Source organism: Nematolebias whitei, chromosome 6 (assembly GCF_014905685.2).
Source record: "Nematolebias whitei isolate Nwh7 chromosome 6, NemWhi1, whole genome shotgun sequence".
Lineage (NCBI taxonomy): Eukaryota > Metazoa > Chordata > Actinopteri > Cyprinodontiformes > Rivulidae > Nematolebias > Nematolebias whitei.
Genome location: NC_056503.1, coordinates 49,609,898 through 49,622,949, shown reverse-complemented (window position 1 = coordinate 49,622,949; position 13,052 = coordinate 49,609,898). Strand labels below are relative to the sequence as shown.

The window sequence follows — 13,052 nt, the reverse complement described above, 5'->3', positions numbered from 1 at the left end:
TAATCTCAGGTGCGCTCCCTAAAACAAACCCAATTTGCTGCAGGTAACTTATTCCAAACAAAAAGAAACCGTCAAAAATCTCTAAAATGCTTAAATTGTTCCAGATGAGTAAAACATTTTGTGCTGAGTGGTTGATGAATCCAGCTATAGCTCGAAGCACATTTATCGACACAGACGGAGCTAACCTTTCCAGCGTCATGGTTCATTTCTCCACCAAATTAATTCTTTGAAGCAGGTTGATAACACGGTGAGGTCGCGTCAGTTCACGCTGTCACTTTTATGTACATGGAGGTTTGCACAACACTGACGTTACAAAACCCACAGCCCCCCACACCTGAACCAAACGGCTCACCTGTCGGCCTCGATGAACGACAGCCAGAACAACTCCGGATGGAGGGGCGGCTCTGAGACTCATGTGACCCGATCCTTTTTTAACAAAAACTGATAAACCTGGACCCCCACACGATGTGAATAAACGTCGTTTTCACACCTGATAGTCCGGTGGACTCGGTTCTATTGGGGACCACATTCAGAACATTTGTTTACATTGTCAGCTGGTGCGGTTCTCATTCACACTGCACTGAGTCAGTCGACCTGTTCCCCCGCTCGCCTGTGGGGGCGCTGCACCAAGAACTACTGAAGGAAACGACACAAAAACCTCTGAAGAACAGACGACTTCTTCAGGAAATAAAAACAAAAATGGAGCGGCATCAATTTTTAGCGGTTTCAGGAGTTCTGTTTTGTCATTTTTCAGCAATGGACTCATCATGAGCAGGAGAAGAGGCAGAAGACATGGAGGATGTTGTTTTTCACACAAGGCGGCTGACGGCTCCGTATGAGGTCAGAGAAATGCACGTTTGTTTGCCCTGCGCTGTACTCCACTTCCTGCTTTTGGAGCGGTCTCCGGTCCGCTTGTATTCACACTGCATTCGAACCGCACCAGAGTTCACTACAACCGAACCGAGACCTTGGTTTTTAGGCGGACCAGAGTTCGCTTTTTTGGTCCACACCAGCGTTCGATTGCGCATTCACACCTCCCCAAACAAACCAGACTTCCTAGGCAACAGACTAGTTTGATTAAAGCGGACTGATCAGGGCTGGTGTGAACCCTCAGATGAGTCCAGCTGTCTTCTATCAAACCACAAACAGTCTTTGTATATTTAACATCTGCAACAAGAACCGTTCAATGCCACGTTTACAAAACCGATTCATATCAAATATATACGAACAGTTTGTATTTTCATCAATTCATATTGAAAGTTCTCATGCTCTGGTGTCCATCTGCTGTAACTCCCACTATTTCCCAAGACCGTGACGTTCTTCTGTACTGAAGAAGCCCTCCGGATAGAGGGCGAAACGTCTCTATAAAAAAGAAACTGTCCAGATGACCTGACTGACAATTATTGGATTTGATACCTGGATGATTGAGCATGAACTTTGTTGTTCTTCTGTAAAGCTGAACAAAACTCAACTGCAAACACTGAAAGAATCAAAGATCCTCTAAGACGAGTTGAACCTTGTGTTTGAACGACGAGCTGCCTGTGTGACTTCCAGAATTAAAAAAGCAGTACAAAAACTTAAAAATGTTTCGATCTCCATTCTTTTTTCGGCTGAGCGCTGTCGCGGTTGCTAGGCGACAGGACATACGCCGACGTAACTTTGAAGGCTAGACCTGTCCCAATTCACAGCCGCTAACTTCTGGTCTACGTGGTCTTTGAAGGACCCGACCTACGTCGACTGGGAAGGCCGGGTCCTTCGAAGGATGCAGCCGTTGGATTGGGACACAGCCCTAGTGTCATTTTTAAATGTAGCTCTATCGTCCCCTCAGTGGCGACACCTGCTGTTCAGGAGGGCGTCTGCACCGAGTGTAATCTGGCATGATTAAAATATGTCAGTTTGTCTGAGGACCATAATCTGCACATCTCTCCGAGTGCTCTCAGTGTCCTCACACAACCACAGCTGCATCTTGTGACGTTATGACCTCTGGTCACATGAAGGAACGCTGTTTGAGAAAAGGAACTTCTTAGTGAGAACACTTTTTGAGGTTAATAGCTTTGATTCCACTCTGGAGATCAGCGCCATTCCAGGTGACGGCTGTGATTCAAATCAATCGATCTCCAATCTTTTTCAGATGCTTGGTAAGCCCATGAATGTTTCCTCAAAGTGAGTTTTGCCAACGTTTGCAGCTCAAACACAACACCACCAGAGGAAATTAGGTTATGCACCCATGTGGCATTTTTCCTTCAAAGCCAACTGGAGCTAAAGACAAAACAATTAGTTGGTGTGAGCGTGAACGCTGATCAAACACTTCCCTGCGTGGCGGGCAGTAAATTAGCAGTCTGCTCTCATCAGTGGAGACAAAGTCAGCAGTTGTTGCTGCAGCGACCTGCAGACCTCCAGTACGGCTGCCGTATGTGACACTGAGCACTTTAGCTGCTGCCTGCGCGGTAAAATATATATAATTTTTATTTTAATTAAAAATGCAGCCTGCACAAAACATGACAACATATTTACCTGACTAAGGTAAAGCTCTCAGTCCATCTGGTAACAAAGAGCATCTATTTAAACAGAACTATGAGATTTAATTTAAGGCAGTTTCCTGCTCTTTATTTTATTTTTTACAAAATACTGAATGTTGTGTCAAATAAAAAACATACCGTACCTGCCGCCGTACACGTTGCATCTATTATGCATCACCGCCGACTGCCCAGAAATGTGGGCCCGTGTTGTGCCAAAAATCGATTGGCTGCCAAATGGCAGCCGCCGGAGCGTGCACGGGAGGACTTTAACAAGAATTTAACAAGATTAACACTTAAAACAATTATTTGTTTGCTCGACATTATAGTAAATGTGTCAGTTTAACGTTTCCTTAATAAATGCACTTCAGTGGTCAAATCAGCTGGGCGTCGCAGTGAAATGAAGCTGATTTGATGTTTGCTCCTGGAGTTCCAGAGCAAGACGAAGGTGCTTGGTATGGCAAGCCAAATGTCTCATTAATAGCCACTTTTACCTATTAATGAGACACTTGGCTTGCCAGATTACTCGACTGCCCTCCAGTGGCTTAAAATGGTAGTGTTCAATATTTTCCATGTCAGAATGAATGAAATTGTCAGATCTCAGAAAAAAATTTGGTTATAAATATGGAGAAAACATAAATAAGTCGCTTCGCTGTATAAGTTGTAGGCATGCCGATTTATGCAAAAAGGTGCGAGTTATACAGCAAAAAATACGGTACATAAAAAACATTTTTTTAAACCTGTGCAGTCACGAGGCTCGGAAACAACAAAATTTAATTTGAGAGCTGAATCTGTTCTTAATGAAACTCCAGATCCAGCTCGTTATTTTTGTATGATGCTTCAAAGAAGTCAGACGTTTTGTCATTTAATTTCTGCAGTCTTGATAACGAGTTCTCTGAACGTCTCTCAATTTCTTTCTACGGACGTTGGCGGCTTTTCACACATTTTAGTCCAGTTATCAGACCTTCACTGACTCAACACTGACCTTTGAATCATCGGTTAAAACAACACCTAAACAGAAGCGATGAACTCGTGTCCATGCACATCAGGCATTTAGGAACGTCTCAGGAGGCGCTCTGTTGGGGAATCTGAGTAAAAAACCCACGTAGGCAAAGTGCACCAAGGAGTCCCGACAAGATTCAAACCCGGGACTTTCCTACTGTAGTTCAATTTAAGTCACTGTGTCGCCCCTTGAATAAAACAAATGAGTAAAAAAATTAATAAATGCAATTACTTTCAGCAATAAAATGAGTATCATAAAGCCATGTCTTAAACAAGAAACAAAGAACATCATTATTCTTATCCTACAGACACAAGCCAATAGATTTTATTCTGGCTGGATGCCAGGACAAGGACAGGATAACTGGTGAGACCGACGTGAAAAACAGACGATGATGAGAGGAACAGGCACTCATAATTTAGTTTAAATGCTCAACACTGTCTGATAAAGTCTTCATCAAAGGCTCTAGATCCAAATTTCAAATGAAGTTTTCACATGCCCCCCCCCCCCCCCACACACACACACACACTCTGCCAGTCTTACCTGTAAATGAGTATGTCATCTGTAGAACTGTTGTACTGGATCTGGTACATGCGGACTCCTGGGATGTGGTTTTGAGGCGGCCATCTGATGGTGGCGGAGCTGGAGGTTAGCTCCGACACACTGACCCTCTGCTGGTCGGACCTGGGATGGCCTCCGCTCACGTTGGATTTGATGGACGTTGGGATGTCTGAAGGCCCCGGATCTAGTTCCACTTTGGGGTCGAAGTGCGGGGAAGGGTTGACGACCAACTCGACAGGGGCGGTGGCCTCACCAGCTGCGTTGGACGCTATGCAAGTGAACTTTCCAGAATCCTTAAAAAGAGCAAAACAAAGAAGAAAACATGTTTAATCAGTGACTGTACCTAATAAATTTTGCTGGGCGTTTAATTGTCTCAGAAATGATTGCGATAAACAATAATATTGTTTGAAAAAAAATTCAAGAAGAAATGTTGGGTAATTTTTGTGTGTAGTACCTTTTGTGACCACTGGATGTCAGTATAAGACTGTTTGAACCGAAGGATGGACAGTGAGGGAGCGAGCAGCGTGTCTCTAAGAAAAATGGGAGGGAGGCACCTTGACATGACATGGGCTGTCTCTCTTCGGTTCTCAAAATGGCGGATGCTCGGTGGTTTGAGCTCTTTAGCATTTTTCACACAAAGCTTTTAATTAAAAAAATCAATAAACAAGTTCTCAGCTTCTTTTTTCAGAGAAAAACAACTTTTTAGACGAAGGCACGAGTTTCAACCGCGAATTTTCGACAAGACGGAGGTTTTCCCTGAGGTCAGCCTGTTAGTTTAGCTCGTATCTTAGCTTCTCAGCTTAGCTGCTTTTAATGTCAAAAAACGCAATTTTGGACGTTAAAATTTATTTTAAAAAGAAAAGAGAAAGGGAGGGGTCAGTGAAGAGCACCGGAGTTGAACCTTTTGTCATCCAGTGTCTTCAGAAAGAGAGAGACATGAAGAAACGATAAAGCCGATAAATGAAAATGAGGTCGATAATTTTCATTAATCATGCGATTAATTGATTTATTGTTTATCGCGACAGGCCTAATTGTACCCATGTTTAAACAACTACAATGACCAGAAATTGAAACTGAAACTCTACTGAAGCCTTTTAATACTCCTCTGTTGTTTTAATTTAGTTGTTGTTACAGCTTCAGAGTGTGTTAAACCAAACAGAATGTCCAGTTATTCATTAATACAGGGGTTCCCAACCCTGGTCCTTGAGGAACACCATTCTGCATGTTTTAGTTGTTTCCTGCTAAGGCACACCTGATTTTATCCTGATGCATGCTCAATAATCCTGATTTTAATAAATGGGAGATTACCAGGCTTCTGCAGAATGAGAAGAAGTAATTACATCAGTGAATCAGGTGGAAACTAAAACATGCAGGATGGTGTTCCTCAAGGAACAGGGTTGGGAATCACTGCATCAGCGCAAAGTATTTTTTGAGTTCTACAAGCCGAAAAACAAACTAATGGCAAGAAAAATAATAACATGAAACACGAGTCAACTCCTTGAATGTGTCTACCTTGACGGAGGCCTTGAGGATGTCAAGTGAACCGTTTTCATAGCAGATGGTTCTGGACGTGTTTCCGATCAGCTTCCCGTCAGGACTGACCCAGTGAGTCGAAGGTTCAGGATCCCCGATGGATTTGCAGCGCAGGCTGACCTCCTGACCCTCCATCACAAACATCTTGGAGGTGTGCCGAGTTATCATCGGGGGTTCACAAACAAACTCTTCCTGTGACAGCAGAAGAAGAAAAATGTCCCCACGACCTTTTTACTCAGTAAAAGAAACGTGAATGGAAGTAAAAGTACAAGAGAAATACATGTAGAATGTTGGATCATTGGATTTAAAAGATTTTTTGTGGAAAAAATACGATAAATTTGCACCTGATCTTTTCAGGGAGACAGTTTCTTTTCATTTGAGATCTGACTAAATCTACAGTTGTGTTCTTCCAACGAGAGGAATCAGTTGTTTCCACACAAAGACGAATCGATCTTGGACGTTTTTAGCCCTGGCATTATTCAGCCCCCCACCTCTGCTAGCACCTCAGCCCGTGCAAAGCCAGCCAGAACCTTGGTGGAGTATTACTGGAAGGCTAAGCGGGGCGTCCAGGCCTTATCGTGACTTACTCCTCGCTCCTACCACTCTGAGTCTGAAAACCTTTTCAGGCTTGGATCTTGTTTCCAGCAGAGCTGATGGCTGACCCGATGACCACTGGACTGCAGCTGCAGATAAACCACTGCCGCCTTCCACTTGTGTTCTGTAAACTCCAAACTGTTCCTGAGAAGCTCAGAGGAAAAAGAATGAGATGAAAGAAGTTATTCCCCGACGTGAGGCCTACAGAATGTCCTCTTGAAGAAACTTTAACACGTGTGAATTCTCTGAGCACTGATGAACAAAAAACACCACGTGACACAGAGGTCTCTGGTTCAACCCCTTCACAAGGCTAATCCTTTTACTCCACACTGCCTCTCCAAAGACATCCACATCTATTATCCAAAGTGAAGCAAAGGCTTGTAGTACATCTTCTTTAAGATAGCACCGATTAATCCCATGTTTATCTCAGGGCTCCTCCATGTAGTGCTGTGGAGTCGTAGCAGCCTGGAAGGGTCAGCTCCTGAAAATGTGCAGGTGAAGCCCTACATCACCCCCCCCCCCCCCCACCAGGAACAACTCCACTGATGTTATCTCAGGAAGTATCAACACAGTAGTTTTCCAGCATGCTGGTTACTCTGTGTTTGGTTTCATCTTTGTTTGGTCCCATCACGGAGAGAAGACAGGGAACTGGAAATACTCTCCGTCCGTCCGTCCATTCATGGATTTTGTGAGCTGTATGGCTGCATGCATAAGAAAGGTTCCTTTTGAAAAGTGGGTTGCTACGTCAAAATCCAAGATGGTTGCTGCTTTAAATGTCTGTCTTAATATTGCTCAAGAGTATAGTTTCCTCAAATGACTGGGGTGGCCAAAGAATAATCTATGGTGGCCAAGGCCACCATTGGCCACACTCACCAGGATCTGCCACTCTGCGCTGCCTCAGCCAAACAAACAAACATAAATAAAAATAAACTATCTCTACTCCTATACACAGTGTAACTCCTGAACATCTTATACCAAAAATATTAAGTTTACTTAAGTCTCTGTTCAACTCCAGTCCAGAAAAACCCTCATGTCAAACACTAGAAACATTCATCTCCCTCAGCGATGGAGCACATCGGCGTACAGCTTGTTTTTACACGCAACACACAACAGTTAGGTGCACAAAGTGTTACGCTCTCTGTTGTGCATGTGGAGTTTCTATGGTGTATTGAGTTACAGTTTGTGGCTGTAAAATATAACGTCACATTTCATCTTTGTCCTGACGTACACAGCGTCATCTACACAAGAATTATGGATTTATTGGACATGTGAAGAAATTAAGAAGCAACAATGAAAGATGACATTTGCCTGACATAAATAAACCATAACATCAATTATGTAGCAGTGACCCAATAAAAACGATCTCATACTACGCTCTGCTAACGATCTGGCTGCACTATGTTGCTGTCGTGTCCTTCTGGGGTTTTTACGTGTAAGAGGCGTCGCCAGTGCTTGTTTTTCTCATTTCAGTAAGTAGAGATGTGTATCATCAGCTCATTTCTTTATGTTCTTGGCAGAGGAACTGTGTAACTACTACGTTGTTCATGATGTCATGAGGTTGGCGCTACCTGTCGTATGATGTGTTCAATAATATTCAACAAACATTTTCTGTTTGTCGTTCATTCCACAAACACGAAGCTGAAATAAACTGAAGCTTGAGCTGCTGTTGTGGTTCAGTTCAGACTTTAAAGACAAGAACACCAGAAGACAAACTGCCAGAGTGAGATTTCCCAGATTCGAGCATCAGAGAGCAGCAAGAAAAGGAGCCAGAAGGTGGTGGTAAGACCATGGTGAGATGTTGACCAGCGACTGACTTTCAGATGGAGGAACTGAAACAAGGCGCTGCTGAAGGACGCACACGTTCTGCTGCAACGTCAAAGACAAAGAAGATGCCACGAAAACACCGCTACAAAGCAGCACATGGCATCTACTGCTGCAGTACTCTGTGCTCAATCCAACACACATGCACTATACATCACGAGAACGCATCGTTAATGTCACCACATACAGCACAGTGGTGCTTAAAGTTTGTGAAACCTTTAGAAATTTCTATATTTCTGCATCAGTTTCACCTAAAACATCATCAGATTTTCACACAAGTCCTAAAAGTAGATCCAGAGAACTCAGTTCATCAAATGAGACTAAATATTAAACTTGGTATTTTATTTATTGAGGACAATGATCCAATATTACAGATTAGTGGTAAAAGTATGTGAACCTTTGCTTTTAGTATCTGGTGTGACCCCCCCCAGTGCTTTTAGTCCATTCCTCCGTACAGAACAGCTTCACCTCTAGATGATGGTTTCCTCACATTAACTGCAGCTTCAGGTCCTTCCACAACATCTGGATTGGATGAAGGTCAGGACTTTGACTTGGTCATTCCAGAACATGAACTTTGTTCTTCTTGACCCGTTCTTTGGTAGAACCACTTGTGTGCTGAGGGTCATTGTTGCTGCATGACCCACCTTCTCTTGAGGTTCAGTTCATGGACAGATGTTCTGACATTTTCCTTCAGAATTCTCTGATATCATTCAGAATTCATTGTTCCATCAATGATGGCAAGAAGTCCTGGTCCAGATGCAGCAGAACAGGCCCATACCATGATACTAACACCACCATGTTTCACAGATAGAATAAGCTTCTTCTGCAGGAATGATGTTCTCCTTTCTCCAAACATAACTCTTTTCATTTAAAACAAAGTTCTACTTTGGTCTCATTGTCCACAAAACATTCTTCCAACAGTCTTCTGGCTCGTCCACATGATCTTCAACAAACTGCAGACGAGCAGCATGTTCTTTCTGGAGAGCAGTGGTTTCTCCTTCAACCCTGTTGTTCAGAGTTCTCCTGATGGTGGACTCATGAACATCAACATCAATGTGAGAGAGACCTTCAGTTGTTAGAAGTGACCCTGGGCTCCTTTGTGACCTCACTGACACTCCTCGCTCTTGGAGAGATCTTTGTTGGTCCACCACTCCTGGGGAGGGAGCAATGGTCTTGAATGTTCCTTCATTTGTCCACAATCTGTCTGACTGTGGATTGGTGGAGTCCAAACCCTTTACAGATGTTTTGTGACCTTTTCCAACCTGATGAGCATCAACAACTCTTCTTCTGAGCTTCTCAGAAACCTCCTTTGTTCCTGCATGATCCACCAACATGTTGTGAAGATCAGACGTTGGTAGATCCTGTTCTTCAGATCAAACAGGGTGATCACTCACACCTGATCATCATCATTGATTGAAAACACCTGACTCTAATTTCACCTTCAGAGTAACTGATAATCCCAGAGGTTCACATAATTTACCACTAATCTGTAATATTGGATCATTGTCCTCAATAAACAAACGACCAAGTTTAATATTTAGTCTCATTTGATGAACTGGGTTCTCTTGATCTACTTTTAGGACTTGTGTGAAAATCTGATGATGTTTTAGGTGAAATTGATGCAGAAATATAGAAAATTAAAGAGTTCACAAACTTTCAAGCACCACTGAATGTGCATGTCACAAGACGTTTCACAAAACGTGCACGTTTTGATTGAAGCTTGATCTATTTCTTTCTGCTTGAACATCATACAGAGACAAGTTTTCCCTCCGTGTGCGGTTAAGAACTAGGGTTTTAAACTTTTTATTTTGCCACTTGTACTTTTTTTGCTGACAAGCCTCCAGACGCTTCTGATGAAACTAATAACATAAATATATTTATTTTACAAAAAAAGAATAAAACTCATGTTCAGATCGGTTGAGGCCAAGAGTCGAGCTGCAACTGTTTTACCGTTGCCTCTTGTGGTTTAATCACCAACCACAGCTCTGCTTTCTTCTTTTCAGCCTCTGCTTTCTTCTTTTCAGCCTCTATTTTCAGAGCAAAATGTGATTTAGAGACACCTGCTGGGAAACGGCACACAGTCAAGGAGTTTATACGTCTGTTTATGGTCTGCAGCAACACAACCTGGTGAGATGGAATAACTTGGGACTGCTTATTCTTTGAATGGAGTCACAAAACTTCACAGGTAAAATCCAATAGATGTCAGAACATGTGATGTGAAACATACGGTGCAGTCCATCACACGCACTAACGTTTTCTTTCATCGGTGTTTATCTGTGCTACTCTAACGGATGCAGAGCATCGAGTCAGGACATTTTTAAACATCCTCCATGTTGACCATCACTGTGCTTCCACCTGAGACCTTTGGGCTTTGATGCTTATGATCTGCTGGCTACCCTAGCTTGGATAAATAAAGTTAATAACTGAATTTATTTGCGTGTGAATGTTTCTGTTCGGTGTCCTGAGATGACTTCTGCTGCGACTTGGTGCTATATATAAAGAATCTGAACTGAACTGAATACTATGCTCAGCAAGTCTTTACAAACTGCAGAAGTTAGAGCTCTGATTCAGGTTATATAACCAACTGTAAATATGATACAAGACATTATGCTAATATTTAAATACCTCTTTGTGGCTATTTAGTATTTGTTTGGATACAAAGTAAACTGAAATGACTCCTGATGTCAACAGTAGTTTGGGTCTAATTCCTGTTTTAAATTGACTGCCGTCTTGAAATGTGAAAAAATGCATGTGATGATAACAACAAGAGACACACTCCACTCTGTCTTTATTTATGGAACAAAAACGCAACGATCCAGAAGCAGTGTGTAAAAATCACGTTACGGGACCAAGCAGCTTGTACAATAAAAGCTCCTTTAGCAGCAGCGGCGTCACGGTCCATGAAGGGACTAACCCAGACATGATGAGCTCGGGTAAAATGAAATGGTTTTATTAAATAAATGAAAACAAATGGCCGACACGGCAGCAGCTACTTACAAAACACAGAGGAGCAGGAAGGGAGGAGCGAGACATGTGACAGGGAGTCGGGACGATGAGGCGCTGTTAGCGTGGTGACAGAGACAGTTTAAGTGGAGCGGACAGCCCCCGGGTGATTACTAATTGAAAACAGGTGGTGAGCTGAGAGGGGCTGAATCAACAGAAAGATGAGACTGAAGGGACTAAGTAAAAAACTGAACACTGATGCAAGTGGAGGAACGCTGAGCCGCTCTTGTTGCTTCAGTTCCTTGATGCTTGCAGACACTGGATTCTGCTCCGTTCTCTGAAGGTCCAACCACAACATCTGAGTCAGGTCCAAGTTCTGGGCTTGGACTAGACCACTGCTGCACCTCGATTCTTATTCTGTTGGAGATCAGCTGCTGTTTGGGATCGTTGTCCTGTTGGACCCAGTTTGGTCCAAACTTCCTCTGCCGGACAGACGGACTCACATTTGACTCCTGAACCCGTTGGTCTACAGAGTTCAAGGCCCGCTCAGTGACTGCAACAAGCCCAAACCATTAGCCCTCCACCATCGTGCTGACAGCTGATAAGGCATTTTGTACTGTGGATGTGAAACTCCAAATATTCCAAATGTTCCAAACCCAAGTTGTGCTGCCATGTTCGTTTAGACAGAAGAGATTTTCTGCTGCAGCCCTTCCAAACAAGCCATGACCTTTAACCTTTAACCTTCTAACAGAGGCCTGCAGAGTCTGAGGTTGTGGCTCATTTCTTTGAACATTGCACGGTCTGACATTCTAGATGAATCTGCTGTGAAGATTGGCAGCTGTCTTAAAAGCTTTCTCTGTACAATGAAACTGATAGTTTGGAAATAATCTTTGACCGTTTCCACATTGATGAGCAGCAACAGTTGCTTCTCTGAGGTCATTGCTGATGTCTTTCCTGCCTGGTGTTGTGATAACACACACCTGTACGCTCCACAGCAGCAAGATCTTCTGCTTCCCTAGAGATGGTCCCACTGACGATCAGGTAATTAATAAATTCGATCAGCAGCTCCGTGCTGATACTAAACCTCTTAATAGTATTCAAAATGTGCACGTCTTAGACTTAGATTTAATATGTTGATTTATTTTTTATGGTTTTGTTAAATAAGTTATGACACTGTATCATTTTGTCGGTTGTTAATTTGAGAACGTGAGCAGAAAATGAATGTCCTCCTTCCTGATGTGCAGAGACTTTAACAAACCTCTCGTATGGTCCAGAAGTATTTCCCAGCCAGGTCTCTAGGTGAAGCGCAGGTCTCCAGGTCGTCCTCGCGGGTCAGTCTTCGCAGCCACACCAGCTCACAGTTACAATGCAGAGGGTTCCCACCAAAACTCAAAACCAGCGCCGTGAGAGGAGAACCCTTCATCTTGGCGTACACCGGGATCCGAAGGAACAACGGGTCTGGAGGTATTTTCTTCAGCTTGTTGGACGTCATGTCCAGTCTAGAAGAAAACATCAAAGAATTTACAGCCTCTGCATCTTCCATATCAATAGTGATCAGTTAAAGCTGGTTCAAACTGTATGAAAATGATAGAAAACCAAACAAATTGTTGTAATTCCACCCATATTTAAGTATTAAACCGTACAGGTGCAGCTCATCAAATTAGAAAATCATGAAAAAGTTAATTTATTTCAGTAATTCCATTCAAAAAGTGAAAATTGTATATTATATTCATTCATTACACACAGACTGATATTTTTCAAATGTTTATTTATTTTAATGTTGATGATTATATTTGACAACTAATGAAAACCTGGTACCACACTCTGATCAGCTAATTAACTCAAAACACATGGAAAGACCTTTAAATGGTCTCGGTCTAGTTCTGTAGCTACACAATCATGGGGAAGACTGCTGACTGGACAGTTGTCCAAAAGACGACCATTGACACCTTGCACAAGGAGGTCAAGACACAAAGGGTCATTGCTAAAGAGGCTGGCTGTTCATAGAGCTCTGTGTCCAAGCACAGTAATAAAGAGAGGAGAAGGGAAGGAAACGATGTGGTAGAAAAAGTGTACAAGCAACA

General features: G+C 42.8%; 1 protein-coding gene across 1 annotated transcript; it reads right to left on the bottom strand.

Annotated features, from left to right (window-relative positions):
* Window positions 1–4,055: 4,055 nt before the first annotated feature.
* LOC119411048 (leucine-rich repeat and fibronectin type III domain-containing protein 1-like protein) lies at window positions 4,056–12,511 on the bottom strand. The gene is made up of 3 exons (XM_037677970.1): window positions 12,227–12,511; window positions 5,590–5,802; window positions 4,056–4,370 (listed from the first exon to the last, which is right to left on the bottom strand). Exons 1-3 carry the CDS (start codon window positions 12,509–12,511, stop codon window positions 4,056–4,058), a joined length of 813 nt encoding a protein of 270 aa, XP_037533898.1.
* Window positions 12,512–13,052: the final 541 nt, after the last annotated feature.

Coding starts and splice junctions, on each gene's coding strand:
- LOC119411048 (XM_037677970.1), bottom strand. CDS start 12,511: ATGGAAGATGCAGAGGCTGTAAATTCTTTGATGTTTTCTTCTAGACTG. Junction 5,803..12,226: donor ACTTCTGGACCATACGAGAG/GTTTGTTAAAGT, acceptor CTGCTGTCACAG/GAAGAGTTTGTTTGTGAACC. Junction 4,371..5,589: donor TCCTCAAGGCCTCCGTCAAG/GTAGACACATTC, acceptor GCTCTTTTTAAG/GATTCTGGAAAGTTCACTTG.